The sequence below is a fragment of the Balaenoptera acutorostrata genome, chromosome 9, assembly GCF_949987535.1.
Source record: "Balaenoptera acutorostrata chromosome 9, mBalAcu1.1, whole genome shotgun sequence".
NCBI lineage: Eukaryota > Metazoa > Chordata > Mammalia > Artiodactyla > Balaenopteridae > Balaenoptera > Balaenoptera acutorostrata.
The window spans coordinates 98,337,761-98,353,454 of NC_080072.1; the positions used below are offsets into that span (position 1 = coordinate 98,337,761).

Below are 15,694 nucleotides of genomic sequence, written 5' to 3' on the forward strand. Positions count from 1 at the left end.
CAAACAGCTGCGTGTTGCTGAGCCAGCTGTGGTCAGTTCCCTATCACATCACCTTTCTCTCTTTCCCTGCCTCGCAGCCCTTTCCCCCTAACGCCTGCTTCCCTGGGATTGAACCCCATAATAAAGCGTTAAGATTAAGTTTAATTTAGACAGCTTAAGTTTTCTAAGAAACCTGGTCTAAGACTATCAAACCGATTAAGCTCTCTGACTGCAATGCTATTAAGTTATGAGACAACAGCAAACAATAATTTTTTTAATGTAAAATGCATAAGTGATGTTAACAGCACTTCTAAATAATTCATAGGTCAAAGCAGAAATTATAAGGAAAAAATTACTTAAAATAGAAGGATAATGAAAAATATATAATATATATGCACACAGACACATGTACATACACATAGAATGTTTTAGGGTGACATTCAGCAGCTAACCTGAAAGTGCCTGTGCTTTTTACGACCTGGATTTTTTTTTTTTTTTTTTTTTGGCTGTGTTGTGTCTTCGTTTCTGTGCGAGGGCTTTCTCTAGTTGTGGCAAGCGGGGACCACTCTTCATCGCGGTGAGCGGGCCTCTCACTGTCGCGGCCTCTCTTGTTGCGAAGCACAGGCTCCAGACGCGCAAGCTCAGTAGCTGTGGTTAACGGGCCTAGTTGCTCCGCGGCATGTGGGATCTTCCCAGACCAGGGCTCGAACCCATGTCCCCCGTATTGGCAGGCAGATTTTCAACCACTGCGCCGCCAGGGAAGCCCCTACGACCTGGATTTGTGCGGAGATGGGCCGACCTTTGCACTCGACACTCAGAGTACAGGTGGTTCCACAGAAAGGGGGCGGAGGGATCAAAAGAGAACCAGGAAGTTGTAACGTGACTAACACGGAGACTCTCACAGCTGACCCTCACCATCTCCGGAAGGGAGGGTGTAGTGAGGGGGTTGGTGGGAGAAAAGACCCGCCTCCTTCCCACAAGGAAGGAAGGGAACTGAATCCCAGAAAGATGAGCCTGACGCAGGAGTACTGGTCTGGTGCTCCCAGATCCAGTCCAGAGCTATCTCCACGAGAAGGTCCCCACCTAAAAGCAAGCCATTACAGGGACCACGATGGAGCGCTGAGTGCGAACGTGGGCCGGGAACTGGGAGAGGCACCCGGAGGCGGGTGAGACGCAGCCCAGCCCGGTAGCGTGGTAGGGGAGCTCAGGGGAGAATTTAAGGATGGAGTGGGAAGCGCTGTAATACAGGTGTGTGCAAATGCCAGGGACAGTGACGTCTGAAATAGAGCTGGAGACCAAATAGGCTGTACGCATTCCAGGAGGCGAGCGTAGTTAGAGGGAACAGCAATTACAAAGGAAGGGACAGGAAGAAGCCCTGCGTTCAGAGAACAGAGTGAGAGAGAAGGACAGAATGAGAAGTTAAAAGGAGAGACGTGTGATGACGTTGTAGTGAGGAGAAAAGAATCTGGGCTTTAGAGGCCAGCACACCTTGACTCAAAACTGTGTGTGTGTGTTTATTACGAATGTATTACATAGTTATAAAAATTCCAACAACACTGAAGAGTTAAAGAGTTAAACAGACATAGAGAACAGATTTGCCGTTGCCAAGGTGGGGCGGGGGGGTGGAGGAGGAGGGATGGAGTGGGAGGTTTGGGATTAGCAGACGCAAACTATTATAAATAGAATGGATAAACAACAAAGTCCTACTGTATAGCACAGGGAACTATATTCAGTACCCTGTGATAGGGACTTCCCTGGTGGTCCAGTGGGCAAGACTCTGTGCTACCGATGCAGGGGGCCCGGGTTTGATCCCTGGTGGGGGAACTAGATCCCGCATGCATGTCGCAACTAAGAGTCCACATGCCGCAACTAAGAAGTCTGCATGCCGCAACTAAAGATCCCACATGCCACAGCTAAGACCTGGTGCAGCCAAAATAAGTAAATAAAAAAATTTTTTTTAATCCTGTGATAAACCATAATGGAAAAGAATATAAAAAAGAGTGCATGTTTATGTATAACTGAATCACTTTGCTGTACAGCAGAAATTAACATAACATTGTAAATCAACTATACTTCATTAAAAAAATAAATAAAAATTTTTTAAAAATAAATAATGGGGCTTCCCTGGTGGCACAGTGGTTAAGAATCCGCCTGCCAATGCAGGGGACACGGGTTCGAGCCCTGGTCTGTGAAGATCCCACATGCCGTGGAGTAACTAAGCCCATGCGCCACGACTACTGAGCCTGAGCTCTAGAGCCCGTGAGCCACAACTACTGAAGCCCGCGCTCCTAGAGCCCGTGCTCCACAACAAGAGATGCCACCGCAATGAGAAGCCCGCGCACTGCAACGAAGAATAGCCCCTGCTCGCCACAACTAGAGAAAGCCCGCACATAGCAACGAAGACCCAACGCAGCCATAAATAAATGAATTTATATAAATAAATAAATAACGAGTTAAAGTTTCATCTTCAATTTCCAGCCCAATCCCCAATCCCCCTCATCAGAGGCAACCACTGATCTCAGTTGGATGTGTATCTTTCCAGACTCTCTTCTATACAAATACTTAATACCTCTGTGTCTCCATTTCCTCATCTGTAAAATGGGACTAATAATAATGGCTCTTCCCTCATAGGGTTGCTGTGAGGGTTAAATTGTTACCAACCTGTGTCCTTGGAAATTGATAAGAGGCCATATGAGGAATTCAGGAAGGCTTTATTGGGGCTCATGCTGCTGCACTAGGGAGCAAAAACAAGTAACAGGTGCCCCTGCTCGCTGCTGGGGGGTGGGGGGGTGGGGAGGGGTGGCAAGCTGGTTCCTTAAATGGGGTGAGCGTGGGGGGAGATTTGTGGGTTGGGCCAGAGGGGGGCTTAGGTGGTCTGCCCACACTGTGTAGTACCCTGCTTTTGCTCCTGGCACCTTGGAAGTGGCATTTGGTTTGTGGCCTTTTTGTATCTTATCGTTCATACTTTGCCCCAACTGCACATGCATGCAGTTATTTTTAGTCCCATACAGTTTCTTTGTATTCTGTTGCTCAAGGACCCCATTGTCCAGGTGCAAGCACCCCAGTAAAGAGTCCTAGGCCCGAGGACCCAGCCTGTCTCAAAATGACTTAGTACACACATGCAAAGTACTAAGAGACAGGCCTGGTCCAGCAAGCACTCAGTATATGTTAGTGATTATCATTATTATTATTACTACTTACGAACATCCATAAATGGTTGACTACTTGTTTGTTTTTCAAATTTTACTGGATTTAAATTCTGCTACCTAATAGTTACATGTCTGTGGGAAAATTTTTAACTTCTCCATGCTTTGGTTTTATCATTGGTAAAAGGGGGTTTTATACCTGCCTTCCAGGAGTGTAACAAGATGTGACTATGTTGTAGGAAGGTGACTAGCAACTCAGGAACCAGATCAGTACTTGCCTTAGTCATGATTACACAGGGCTGGGGTCTCCCTCGCATCCTCCCACAGGCCTCCACACTCACTGCTTAAGGCCCTTTGACACCCAAAAGAAGAGGAGATCAAGGGCAGGACAAACCCTGGCATTTCTCACCCTCCTGCAGACAGTGCCCAGGGAAAGGATGGGGTTTGGACTAGGACTCAAACTTGCACAGAAATCACCTGGGAAATGTGTCTCAGTGCAAATTCTGATTCAGTAGCTTGGAGGTAGAGCCTGAAATTCTGCATTTCTAACAAGCTCCCTGGCGATGCTTATGCTGCTTGTCTGCAGACCACATTTTAGTATCCAGGGCCCACAACTCCTGTCCTTCCTGTGGTCCAACTGAAAGGCATCTACAGATGCATTGCCTGGCGAAGTCAGGGACCCAGACAGCTGACCTCACAGTCCGTTCTGAACCCCATGGGGCTGCCCTGCCTCTGGGTACTCCCCGGCCTCTGAGGATCCCATTCCTTCAAGGAAAGAAGGGAAAGTCTAGATTTTCCCCAGAGAATAGACACAGCCTCTGCTCCCATGGAGTTTACATCCTAGTTAGAGAAGATATACAATAAATAAGTAAACAAATATATGTCTGTGCTTTGAAAAAAATAAAGCAGGATAAGGAGACAGTATCTGAGCTGTGGAAGATGTTATTGTAGGTAAGATAGCCAGGGGAGTCTTCTCTGAGGAGATGGCATTTCAGCAGAGACCTGATTGAAATAGGAGAATGATGGGGAATTGCCTGGCGGTCCAGTGGTTAGGACTCGGCGATCTCACTATTGGGGCCCCAGGTTCGATCCCTGGTTGGGGAACTAAGATCCTGCAAGCCAGCACGTGTCCAGTAAAAAAGAAATAGGACAATGAAACCTGTGGATATCTGGGGGAAGAGTAGTCTAGTGCAGGAACAGCATGTGCAAAGGTCCTGAGACAGGAGGAGGCCAATGTTTGAGGAACAGCAAGAACAATGATGCTAGCACGGGATGAGTCAGCAGGAGAGTGTTAGGAAAAGAAGATATCAAAGAGGCAACAGGGATCAGAACAGTAAGGCCTTCTAGGCCATTGTGAGGAATGAGTAAGACAAATTGGGAGGTTCTGAGGAAAAGAGTGACATCATCTAATTTTTTTGTCATTTTTTAAGATGTCATTTACAGAAAGTAAACTTCACCGTTTTTAGTGTAGAGTTCTGCCAATTTTGACAAATGTGTGCAAGCACGCAACCATAGCTCTATCACCCCCCAAAAGTCTCCCTTGCCCTTTGTGGCCTTCCCCACCCCCACCTATAGCCACTGGCAACCACTGATCTGTTTTCTGTCCCTATGGATTTGCTTCTTCCAGGCTGTCATTTAAATGGAACTATAGAGTAGGTGCCCTCTTAAGTCTGAATTGTTTCACTTAGCGTAATGCACTTGAGATTCATCCATCCAAAAGTATATGGAACTTTTGATTACTGAAGAGTATTCCACTGTATGGATGTGACAGTTTGTTCATCCATTCACCAGGTGAAGGACAGTCAGACTGTTTCTTGTTTATGGCAATGACAAAATAAAATCTCTATAAACATCTTTGTACAGGTTTTTGTGTGATCATAAGCTTTCATGCATTTCTTCTGACAGAGATGGAGTGGGAGGAAATGGATTTACTCTCCTAACTGAAACAACTAAAAATCTGGGGGAAAAAATACACAGAATGGTTTTCAGACATAAGACATCAGGCAGCACAGGACAGCGATCCCCGAGAAAGGAGAAACAAACGAAGTGAGCCCTACAACTGCCGAGCACAGGGAGGGGGGCTCAGGCAGAGGCTAGCAGCCTCCTGAAATCCAGGAGGTGAAGGTGGGAGCCAGGGGGGCCAAAGCAGATGGGGCTCACCTTGCCAAGTCCTGGAGAAGAGAGAACTTTCCAGAGGGAAAGTTCCAGAGAGCTGTAGACGGCGCCCTCAGGTCTTTGGCATCTGACCAACCCATGTGTGTGAGGAAGCCACCTAAGGTTGAGGAAGAACCACCAGAAAGGACTGGTTAGAACAATCCCTGGAGCTCTTAACAGGGCCAGGAAGAGGATCATGGCCACCAACTAGAGTGGAAAACTTCATGATTCCTGGCAGATAAGGAAGGAGGTTCAAAGGATATCGCCTCAGTAGTGGGTGAGATCGACCCTAGATTAGAGACCGCCTTGTGTCAGCTCCAGCAAGCGTTTCCCCTAATCCTTTCTGCTTGTTCTCTCCCTGGCCTCAGGTAGTTTCCTCACACACCCAACTATCAATACTCAGCTGAAGACTCAGGAAAACCCACAAATTCTAACCCACTTAGTTTTCCCAGATTCTCAGCTCCTCTCATCAACTCAGGGACAATGCTGGGCTTAGCCTGGGTCCCCCTCCCTACACTGTGGTCCGGAAGTTCTCTCCAGGCAGTAAACTGGGCCAATAGAAGGGCTCATTTGTTTCTCCCTCTCAGGAACCTTCGTCCTCCACTCCCTTTTGTCCTATGATGAAAACCACCATATCATATATCTTCCCCAGTTTTTTAGTTGTTTGAAGTAGAAGGGTAAATGGTCCCTAAGACTCCGTCTGAGCTGGAAACAGAGATGACATCATCTAATTTTGTTTTAAAAGGATCGCTCTGGAGACTAGACTAAGGGCACGGGCAACAGTAGGAAGACCAGGCGAGAGCCATCGGTGGCCTGTCCGTGACTGCAGGGATGGCAGTGGTGAAAGGTCACAGAGTTCAGGATGTATTGTGAACACAGAGCCGATGCGATTTGCTGGTAAAAAGGATTCAGGTGTGAGAGAAACTAAGGCGTCATGGTAGAGTCTACTGTTTGGGGCCCGAATGACTGGGTGAATCAGGAAGACTGGGAGGGGCAGTTTCGAGGTTGGAATGAGGTGAGATCAGGAATTTGGTTTTACACAGTTAATATGATCCTGTCTGCCGGGAAGTCATTTCTCAACACACACCCCTCCCTTCCCAGGTCTGCCCCACTCCGCTGACAGCCTCTCCTTACCAGGAACACGAGGGTGTGCTCGACAAGGCCACACCTGGGCTCGCCTTCCATCCCACTGGCGATGCATCGACGGGGCCTTGCCTTGGGCAGCCCTTTCTAAGTATGGAGATGCTTGTGGAAGCTTTACCTGGCTTGGAAACTACTTACATTTACGGCCAGCACTTTGTAGTTTTTGAAGTATTTCACACCTACAGTCTCCTTCAATCCTCACAAGAACACCAGTGGTAGGCATAAACATCCCCATTTGCAGGTTACGGAACCAAGGCTCAGAGAGGTGAGGTGGTGCCCAAGGCGATTACTGGTAAATGATAGAGTGAGAACTTGAACCCAGATCCCTGGATTCTAAATCCAGGATTGTTCTTCTCCATACTTGCACTCAGGCAGTGGAAGGGGACCCTCCATCTTACCTGTTAGCACGTCGGGGGCTTTGCTTAAGCCCTGGGCTGTGAGAGCACACCTCCCTCCCTCCCTCCCACCATGTGTGCTGCTCCTGTTACAGTGTGTACAGGTACAAATAGGATGTGGGGAAGGGACTGGCCAGATGCCTGGGGCCCTGGATTGGGAGGGTCCTGAGCTGTCTCCGGCTTCAATCTCAAGTCTGCTCTGCGAATGATGTGACCCGGTAACTTAGTAGGAACCAGAGATCATGAGGCAAAGTCTCTCAATCTCTTGCCTCACCCCCACCGCACCCCTCCACCGCCCCACACACCAGTTTACCAGCCTTTATTTCCACCTGACCTCCTTTCCCTGTCATGGTGGCAGAGGGTTGACCCCCTGTCTAAAGCCAGTCATCCCACCTGGCCTCTGGGTCCCATCCCCTCAGGTCTACCCAAAAGGACTCTTGCTGCCTATCAGCTAAGGCAGGCTTTCCCTCTCCACCACCTCTTCCCCACTGGCATTTAACCCTGCTTTTATTTCTTCCATCTTAAGAAGAAAACCATCCATCCTCCTTCCTACCTGGGCCAATGCCTTTTCTGTCCTTCAAAGCCAAGTTACCTGAAATTATAACCTCATGCGCCAGTGCCTCCCACTGACTCTTCCACACCCTGGAATCACGCTCCTGCCTCTGCCACCTGGCCCTCCCCTTCCACTGTGCTGGGCTCACTGGGGTCACCAATGACCTTCATAAGGACTGATCCTTAACTTAGCGATGGCCACTCTGTTCTTAACATTCCTTGCTACCTTGACCTCAAAGACATCACTTGGCCTTGCCCTCATCGCACCCTTATGGCCTCCCCTTCCTTCAACCAGCCGCTGAGTGTCAGAGCCCAAGATTCCCTAGATGAGCCCACCTTCCCCATGGTCTGAACAGACCATTTACTCCTAAGTTCTAGACTCTGATTTACAACTGTCTACTATTCTGCTATCCTGGGGGCACACTCACCACTTCCATAAATGCACATTACGCCCAATACGCTGTTCCCCTCCACTCCCTTTCAGGGCAAACTTACCTCTAAGTACCCGCTCATCTGCAGGAGGAGCTTAGAAGCCATCCTTGGCACCATCTTCTCCTAGCCCCCTAAAATCAAGCTCTGTATATTCTACTCCCCTGATTATCGCAACCCTTGCACTGCTCTCCATCCCTTTTCTGCCTCCATCTCTTGCCTGGGCAACCAAATCAGCAGCACAACGCTCACTGCCTCCTGTCTTGCCCTCTCGAACTCAGTCCTGTCTCTCCCCCGCTAAAATCTTCCAGTGGCTCCCCATGGCCTACAAAATACAATGCGAACCTTCTGGCATGGCCTGGAAGCCCCGCAGGATCGGGGCCTTGCTTACGCTGCCTGCTGCCCTGCTCCCCCATCTCCGGTTCCCACCACACCATCGGGGCTGCGGCCGCAGCTGAACCTCCTGCAGCTACCTGAACCCCTGTCATCTCACCGGCTGCTCTGTGTTCCCCAAAACACATTTTGCTTTCTCCTGGGCACCCAGCAACTACATTTCCCAGCCTCCCTGTGGAAGAGCATGTGGGCAGAATGATGTGGTCCTCTTCCAGGCCTGGCCCATAAACCTTCCAACACACCATCTTCATTCTCACCTTTCTCATCCACCACCTGCATGGAAAAGGCTCCAAGGACCCAGAGGAGGGCAGAGCCACGAAGTAAGATGCAACGCCTCCAAGTGAGATGTGGAAAGCAGCCTGGACAGGAGAGCCACAAGTGAGAAACAAACCTGCATTGTGTTAAAAGTTTTCTATTTCAATCACAGGAGACTATAAGCTCCCTGAGAGTATGGTCAATATTTAGCCCATTTTAGTAATACCAGCATCTAACAGAGCATCTAGTTCAGAAGAGTCCATCTGGTCTCTGTGCCTGCTACCAGCTCAAATTAAGAACACTTAATTTATGTGTATTTTTGTCCTAGTTGAGTCAGTATGGCCTTAACAGGGTGACCGTATGTCCAGGTTTGCCCAGGACAGTCCTAGTTCCTAATGTGGTTTTGACACAATTGTTTATCCATTATGATGACAGTTGAATGGGGAGAGGAAGTAGGGATGAAACAGCAATCATGGGAACCTATCATTGGGACTGATCCTTACATGGAGAACTGGGACTTGGGACTGATCCTTACATGGAGAACAGCACATTCAATGAACAGCATTCCAAGAGTGTTATAAACTCAGACATGGACCAGGAAACTTCAATATCCAACAGGTCTATAGCTGATGAGAAGGTGGCAGGAGGTCCCAGGCCACAAGCAGTACCTGAAGACAGGTGAGTGGTAGCGTGGGGATCCAGGTGATGAGTCCATTCAGGGTGAGAGCACAGAGCAGGTACTTTAGCTGAGGGCTCAGAAAAGAGTGCTGTCAGGGACATCAGCTGAAACTGAGGACCTCACAGACTTCTGCGTTGCTGGGGCCCTTGACTGAGGAAGAAGAGTCTTTTAACAAGATCTTTGAGGACTTAGTGTTTGAAACCCTTTGAGATGCAGTCTTAGGTGAATCCATTGAAAAGAAGGATATGGTATGGTGAGAAAGTGTGGTATGATAAAATCCATGAATATAAGCACACACTCACACACACACATACACACACACACGCATATAGTCCTAATTCCTTCCCAGCCTGGCCTTGTGCCCAGCAGCTGGAAAGAAGGCATGAGTGCTTGGTTAATGATTTAAGATGGACAATACGAAATGTGCATGGGTAGAGTCATTCCTGGGATATAAGCTTAAACTTCCTCCCTCCCCCACCCCACCCCAGATAGCTTGTCCCCTAAAACAGCAAGCTGGAGGGACCAGCCAAGCAGGGCTCAGTGTGCCCGCATATGCCAGTCAGTAAATTGTTTTGTGCTTTTCCTCTTTAAGGTTTACCTTGTACATTTGAAACAGATTTCACCTGGGTATAAATGTTAACCTGGGGTGGAAGGGCCTGGGGAAGGGAGTGTGATGATATTTAGTGGTACCAGAATCATTGCCAAGGTCATCAGTACAGGGAGGGCCCTGGCAACGATTCCAGTATTAGAGGGCCATCTTTGCAGCTTCTCCAGAGAAGAAGTACTATTAGCACTAATACGACCTGAATGCCTGTGAATATGCCAGACATCCTTAGACTTTTTACATCTGTTATCTCACCAAGGCAGGGAACGTTTCAGACACAAGGAGACTGAGGCTTGACTGGCAAGTAATAACACTGGGCCCCAACTTCCAGTCAGCCAAAAATAGAAACCCCAAACCGTTTCTATTAAACATAATTTTTATTTCATCCAAGGCAAAGCTAGATAAAACTCTACAATGCAAAACATGTTGTCAAGGCAAGACAGTCTGATCACATTCATTCTGTGCTTGAACACAAGTCAGTGCTGGGTGTGTGCACATCTGCGCCTCCCAGGAGGCACCTGCAGATCGGAGGCCCCCCGAGGCCCGTTTGTGCTGCATTGTTTTGATCTATAGTTACATAGGAAATTGACTATGAGTATTGTTGTCACCCAAGGCAGAGGAATAAACCATGCATAAGATAGTCAAAAGCACTGTGTATCAGGTGGGAGGGTGAGGACTCCCACCTGGGACAAAGTAAAGTGAAGCAAGCTGTAGGATTTTCCCCAGAGAAGTGCCCCCTCCAGGCACTCCCTCCCCCCAGCACTCTGATGGCAGCTGTCTGTGACAATGAGATGGAGTCACGGCGTTACGGAGCCCAGGAGCACGGCTGATCTCCCCCTCTGTCTCTTATCCTTTCTCAGCCTCTGGGTGCCCCAGCGGATATAGCTCTGGCCAGGGAAGATGGCTCCTGAAACGTGCAGAACCTCCCCCATCTCAGGCACACTCAGCCTTTACACACACCTCCATACACCCCGACGTCCATGCATGGCCCACCCACCCAACAGTCACGCATTTCCACACATGCACGCCACCCAGGCACACCCTCAACTGCCCGCATCTCAGGAGCTCGCTCTCACACCCCTCCCTGAGCTCTACCGGCCCCTCTCCCCGACCTCTCCAGCCCCTCTCCCCGACCTCTCCAGCCCCTCTCCCCAACCTCTCCAGCACCCCAGGTTCATTCTGGCTGCCTTATGCCCAATTCCTGCACCGGGAGAATCGCAAGGCCTGGAATGCTCAGGTCCCACTGCGGGGTCAAGGACGGCGAGCTGGGAAACACTTCGTCCACGGTCTCCTGACCTTACTGTCAGCACAGCTGCGCGTGTCCAGGGCTCCCAAGTTCAACTTTGTGAATGGCTCTCTCTAGCCCACAGGCCCTGAAAACACCCTCACCAGCCCCTGGAGACCTGCACTTGCTGAGGATCTGCCTGGGAAGATGGTTTTGCCCATACATCTTCTACGGCAAATTCATGCCAGTGTTTCTCCATGGGTATGATCCCGGCCTTGGCGCAAGACGGTGTTTGTTGTGGGGACTAAGTTTAGCATTCTTAGCCATCACCTTCACTAAATGCCAGTAGAGCCCTCAGGCACTGGGGCAGCCCAAAGTGTCCCCGCTGCAGTCCCAATCACCTCTACTGAAAACCACCAAACAAAAGCCATGGGCAGGAAACTTTAAGCATCAGAGCCAGGGTTCTAACATTACAAAGACTAAAATAATTCCAAGGGGGAGGGGTGGGAAGAGAGAGACAGAAAAGAGAGAGAATGTGTGTACGTGTGCATGTGCGTGTGTGTGTGTGTGTGTGTGTGTGTGAGAACTATGGGGATGGGACACACAGATGAGGACAGGACAGACTTGGAACAATCCCTCCAATTATGATACCTGGACTCCTAGATCCCTTTCCAAGCCAAAAAAGATTTTTTCAACCAAAACTTGCCAAGCCTCACAACAGTCCTGTGAGGTAGGTATTATTACACCCATTTTATAGATAGGGAAAGATGAGCCCAGAGAATGTGCATGACCCGCCTATGATGCTCTTCCTCTCCCCACCCCTCTGTACGCCTTGGCTTCCTCTCAAAGGAGTAAGAGGAGCCCAAGACACTCTGCCCGTCCAAATGCTAACGCTGGGAAAGGAGAAGAAAGCAGTTTTGTGTGAAGGCAGCCTACGAAGTTTCCCAAATGACTGGTGGCTCTTGTCTGTCTGCTCCCAAAGCCAGGAAAATCTGAACCTGAGCCTAGGATGGGTGGAGGAGGCCGCAAGGGACAGAGGCAGATCTCAGTGGGACCCTGCAAGCCCCTCAGGCTGGGCGAGGGTCACAGGCCACAGCCATGGCTGCCCTGCAGGCACTCCTGTTCCTCCTCTCCCAACCTGCACCCTTGGGGACGCTCACTGCTGCTCTTTGGCAGGGAGAGTCCTCAGGCAGTCCCCATACACTTTGGAAAAGGGGGCTACTCCCTTCTCATCCCTCCCAGGGGCCCAGAGGACAGAGTGTCAGAAATTCAACAAGAGAGCGAGGGGGTGGGAGCAGATAGCGGATTCCTCCATGATCACAGCCCCAGCCCCCCCTCACTTCCCCAACCCCACAGGGACAATACCATGACATGGCCTGTAAGGGGCCCACGGGAGCACTTGGCAGACGCCTCCAAGACTCAGTCGCTGGCCAGTGGGCTATTAACGACACAACTCCAGCTCCCTGGTCCCCTGCCTGACCCTGGGTGAGGGCAGCGGGACCCCTCACCAAGGCCCACCAGAGCTGGCTGTTCCACAGGGGCTGAAGCGGGGAGGGACCGCGTGAGCCAGGACTCAGGAGCTAAGGCACAGACTAGTCCCACACGCAAGGGGTGTGCAAACCAGTGCGTGGAAAAGCAAAGGAAAACCGTGGGCACTCTCTCCCTGCACCTCCCCAACCCCGGGGTGAGAGCGGGGCACAGCTGAGCAGGAAGCAGCCAGAAAACCCAAGGGCCCTCTCATCCAAAGCAACAGGGTCCCCGAGGTGAAGGCAAGCCTTGACGCAGGGATGGAGATGAACACCCCTGGGCAGGGAGAAGCGGGAGGAGCCCAGGGGCAACTCCTCAAGCAGGATGGCGCCACCTGCTGCTTCAGGGGAAGAGGAGCAGGGCGGAGCGGGCTGGGAGTTCCCAGCAGCGGCCATGGTCCCGCTGTGCCGAGGAGAAGGGGCAGCCAGAGTTGGCAGGGCTGGGGTGAGCATTCCGTGGCCAAGAGGCCCACCTCTGCAGCCCTGATCCCCCAAGGAGAAATACTAGGAAAGGTGTAGGTGGCGCCCCAGTGCTCTGGGAAGGCCTGAGGGACCCCTGCATGAGCCCTCAGGGCCCAGAGATCAGAGGAGCAGACTAGGTGGGCTAGGACCCCCCAAAGACCAAGGTGGCAGCCCGGGAGGGTTCAGAGACTCTGAGCAGCATGGGGTCTGGGGGTGGGGGGAGAACCAAGACAGGCAGGCAGGCACCCAGGGGTGGGGGGAAAGGGGAGTTCCTCTCTAGAGGGACATGGGGCAACAGGAATCCATCAAAGCCTCTCACTGTAGGACGCCTCCAGCAGCCTCCCACCCTCGGATCCTGTACAGAGTCCTCTGGCCACTCCCACCGTAAAAGGGTTAGCCCTCCACACTCAGGGTCCAGCTACTGGGGCAGCCCTCACCAACCCCCCAAGTCTCTCACAAAGAGACATCAGGAGGAAAACCAAGGCGTTCCCTGTCCAGGGTGGGGACACTGAAGGAGACCATCTAACCAGGTGTCGGGGGACAGGCTCTCCACACCGCTCCAGCCCCTCCTTTCCTTTCCTGAACCTTCCACAGGGCCCCTCCCCTGGCCAGCCCTTGTCCCTGGGGAGCCCTGGCAGGGGAGGGGGTGGGGCAGGCTGGACAGGACCCCAGTTTCTCCCCGCCTGGAAAGACTACAGTTTGAGCCAAGCAGCAGATGTCTCAGGCACGTGGGTTCACGGACACGGCTCAGGCATCAGTTTCATCATTAGAAAGCGAGGCTCCCGGCGGCTGCTTGGCCCCAAGCAGGGCTCACACTTTTGTTGGTGCTTTCTCTTCTGCCTTGGAGCCAGGTAACCCATTCTCTGTATTATCGTTCCCTGACGAACTCACGAGGCACTCCTTCCTGAGAGGAGAGAGGAGAGAGGGGGGTGCTGGTGAGAGGAGGAACCCAAGTGATGGGTAAATTGTGGAGGAGGAGCCATGGTGCCCTGGGCCAGCGCTGGACCCTCTCCCTGGCCTTCTGTAGAGCTATGGTAGCCAGAGGCCAGGTTGCCTAACCTCTCTGCCTCCATATCCTCACCTATAGAATGTGTATAACGATGGCCCCTTCTTCATGGCATTGCTGGGAGGAGTCAGTGAGCCCTTGGAACAGTGCCTGACCCCCAGGAAGGTCTCAGTAAGGCTACCATCACCCAGTCACCTCAACGTGGCAGAAGGCAAGGGTACCAGGCGCTGTTCCTAGGGGTCAGTGCTGAGGGGCAATTGTCCGGCTGTGCCAACCCAAGGGAAGGGTACAGGCCAGCGGGCAGTGTGCCAAGGGCAAAGCGCTCCTCACCCAGGGCCCCACAGGCCCTTCCTCCTGAAGCTCACTGTGACCAGAGGTAGAAGAACGAGACGGAAGGGGCACAGCAGGAGTGACCAGGGGGTGGTGGGACAGGGCAGAAGGCAGTAGGAAGGAGGGATGGTTGATGGAAGGCACCCCCCAGGAGCATCACCACCCTGGCCACTCTGTGCTGGACATGCCCCAGTTTGAGTATAACGCCCCCCAACAGCAGTGCCCAGTCTGCACAGGGCTCTCCAGGGAAGACCTGACTGCTACATCACTCCCACCTTTCAGCTCATGAAAACCTCCAAGTCTCTTCCACCGCTGTTGTCGCTAAACTACATCTTAGCCTCACCCTGGGCTTCTATACCTGGGTTTGAGGCCTTCAGGAAGGACTTAACATTTTGTCCTCATCAATTTCATCTTGCAGGATTTAGTCCATAGCTCCAGCCTCTTAAGATCCTCCTAGATCCAGAAAAGGGAACCCTCCTACACTGCTGGTGGGAATGTAAATTGGTGCAGTCATTATGGAAAACAGTACGTAGGTTTAGTTTTTTTAAACTAAAAATAGAGTTGCCATATCATCCAGCAATCCTATTCCTGGGCATATATCTGAAGAAAACTCTAATTTGAAAAGATACATGAACCCCGATGTTCATAGCAGCACTATTTACAATAGCCAAGACATGCAAGCAACCCAAATGTCCATCCACAGATGAATGGATAAAGAAGATGTGGTACATGTATACAATGGAATATTACTCAGCCATAAAAACAGAATGAAATAATGCCATTTGCAGCAACATGGATGGACCTAGAGATTATCATACTAAGTGAAGTAAGTCAGAAAGAGAAAGACAAATACCATAGGATATCACTTATACGTGGAATCTAAAATATGATACAAATGAACTTATTTACAAAACAGAAACAGACTCACAGGCATACAAAAAAAAAAACTTACAGTTACCAAAGGGGGAGAGATAAATTAGGAGTTTGAGATTAGCAGATATAAACTACTATATATAAAATAGATAAACCACAAGATCCTACTGTATAGCACAGGGAACTACATTCAATATCTTGTAATAAACCATAATAGAAAAGAATCTGAAAAAGAATATATATGTATGTATGTATAACCAAGTCACTTTGCTATACACCAGAAACTAACACAACATTGTAAATCAACTATACTTCAATTGAAAAAAAAAAAAAAAAAAGATCCTCCTAGATCTCAATTTTGTTCTCCATCCAATATAGTTGCTAGGTTTCTTATATCACTCCTAGTGTAGTTCAAGTCTTAATAATAACAATGAATAAACAGAGCCCTGTGACATACCACTAAAGACCTCTATTCAGATGGGTCTATGTATCATCTATCTATCTATCTATCTATCTCTATACCTAAGGTCTAGTCAACCTGGC

The 15,694-nt window shown here is 50.2% G+C and overlaps 1 protein-coding gene across 1 annotated transcript in view; it reads right to left on the reverse strand.

Moving 5' to 3' along the window:
* Positions 1 to 11,622: 11,622 nt before the first annotated feature.
* Positions 11,623 to 15,694, reverse strand: part of SCN4B (sodium voltage-gated channel beta subunit 4) — a 15,317-nt gene continuing 11,245 nt past the window's right edge. Inside the window, exon 5 of the mRNA XM_007196581.3 lies at positions 11,623 to 13,846. Within this exon, the coding sequence (XP_007196643.2) occupies positions 13,753 to 13,846 (94 nt within the window). The 3' untranslated portion in view covers positions 11,623 to 13,752. The remainder of the gene's footprint in view (positions 13,847 to 15,694) is intronic.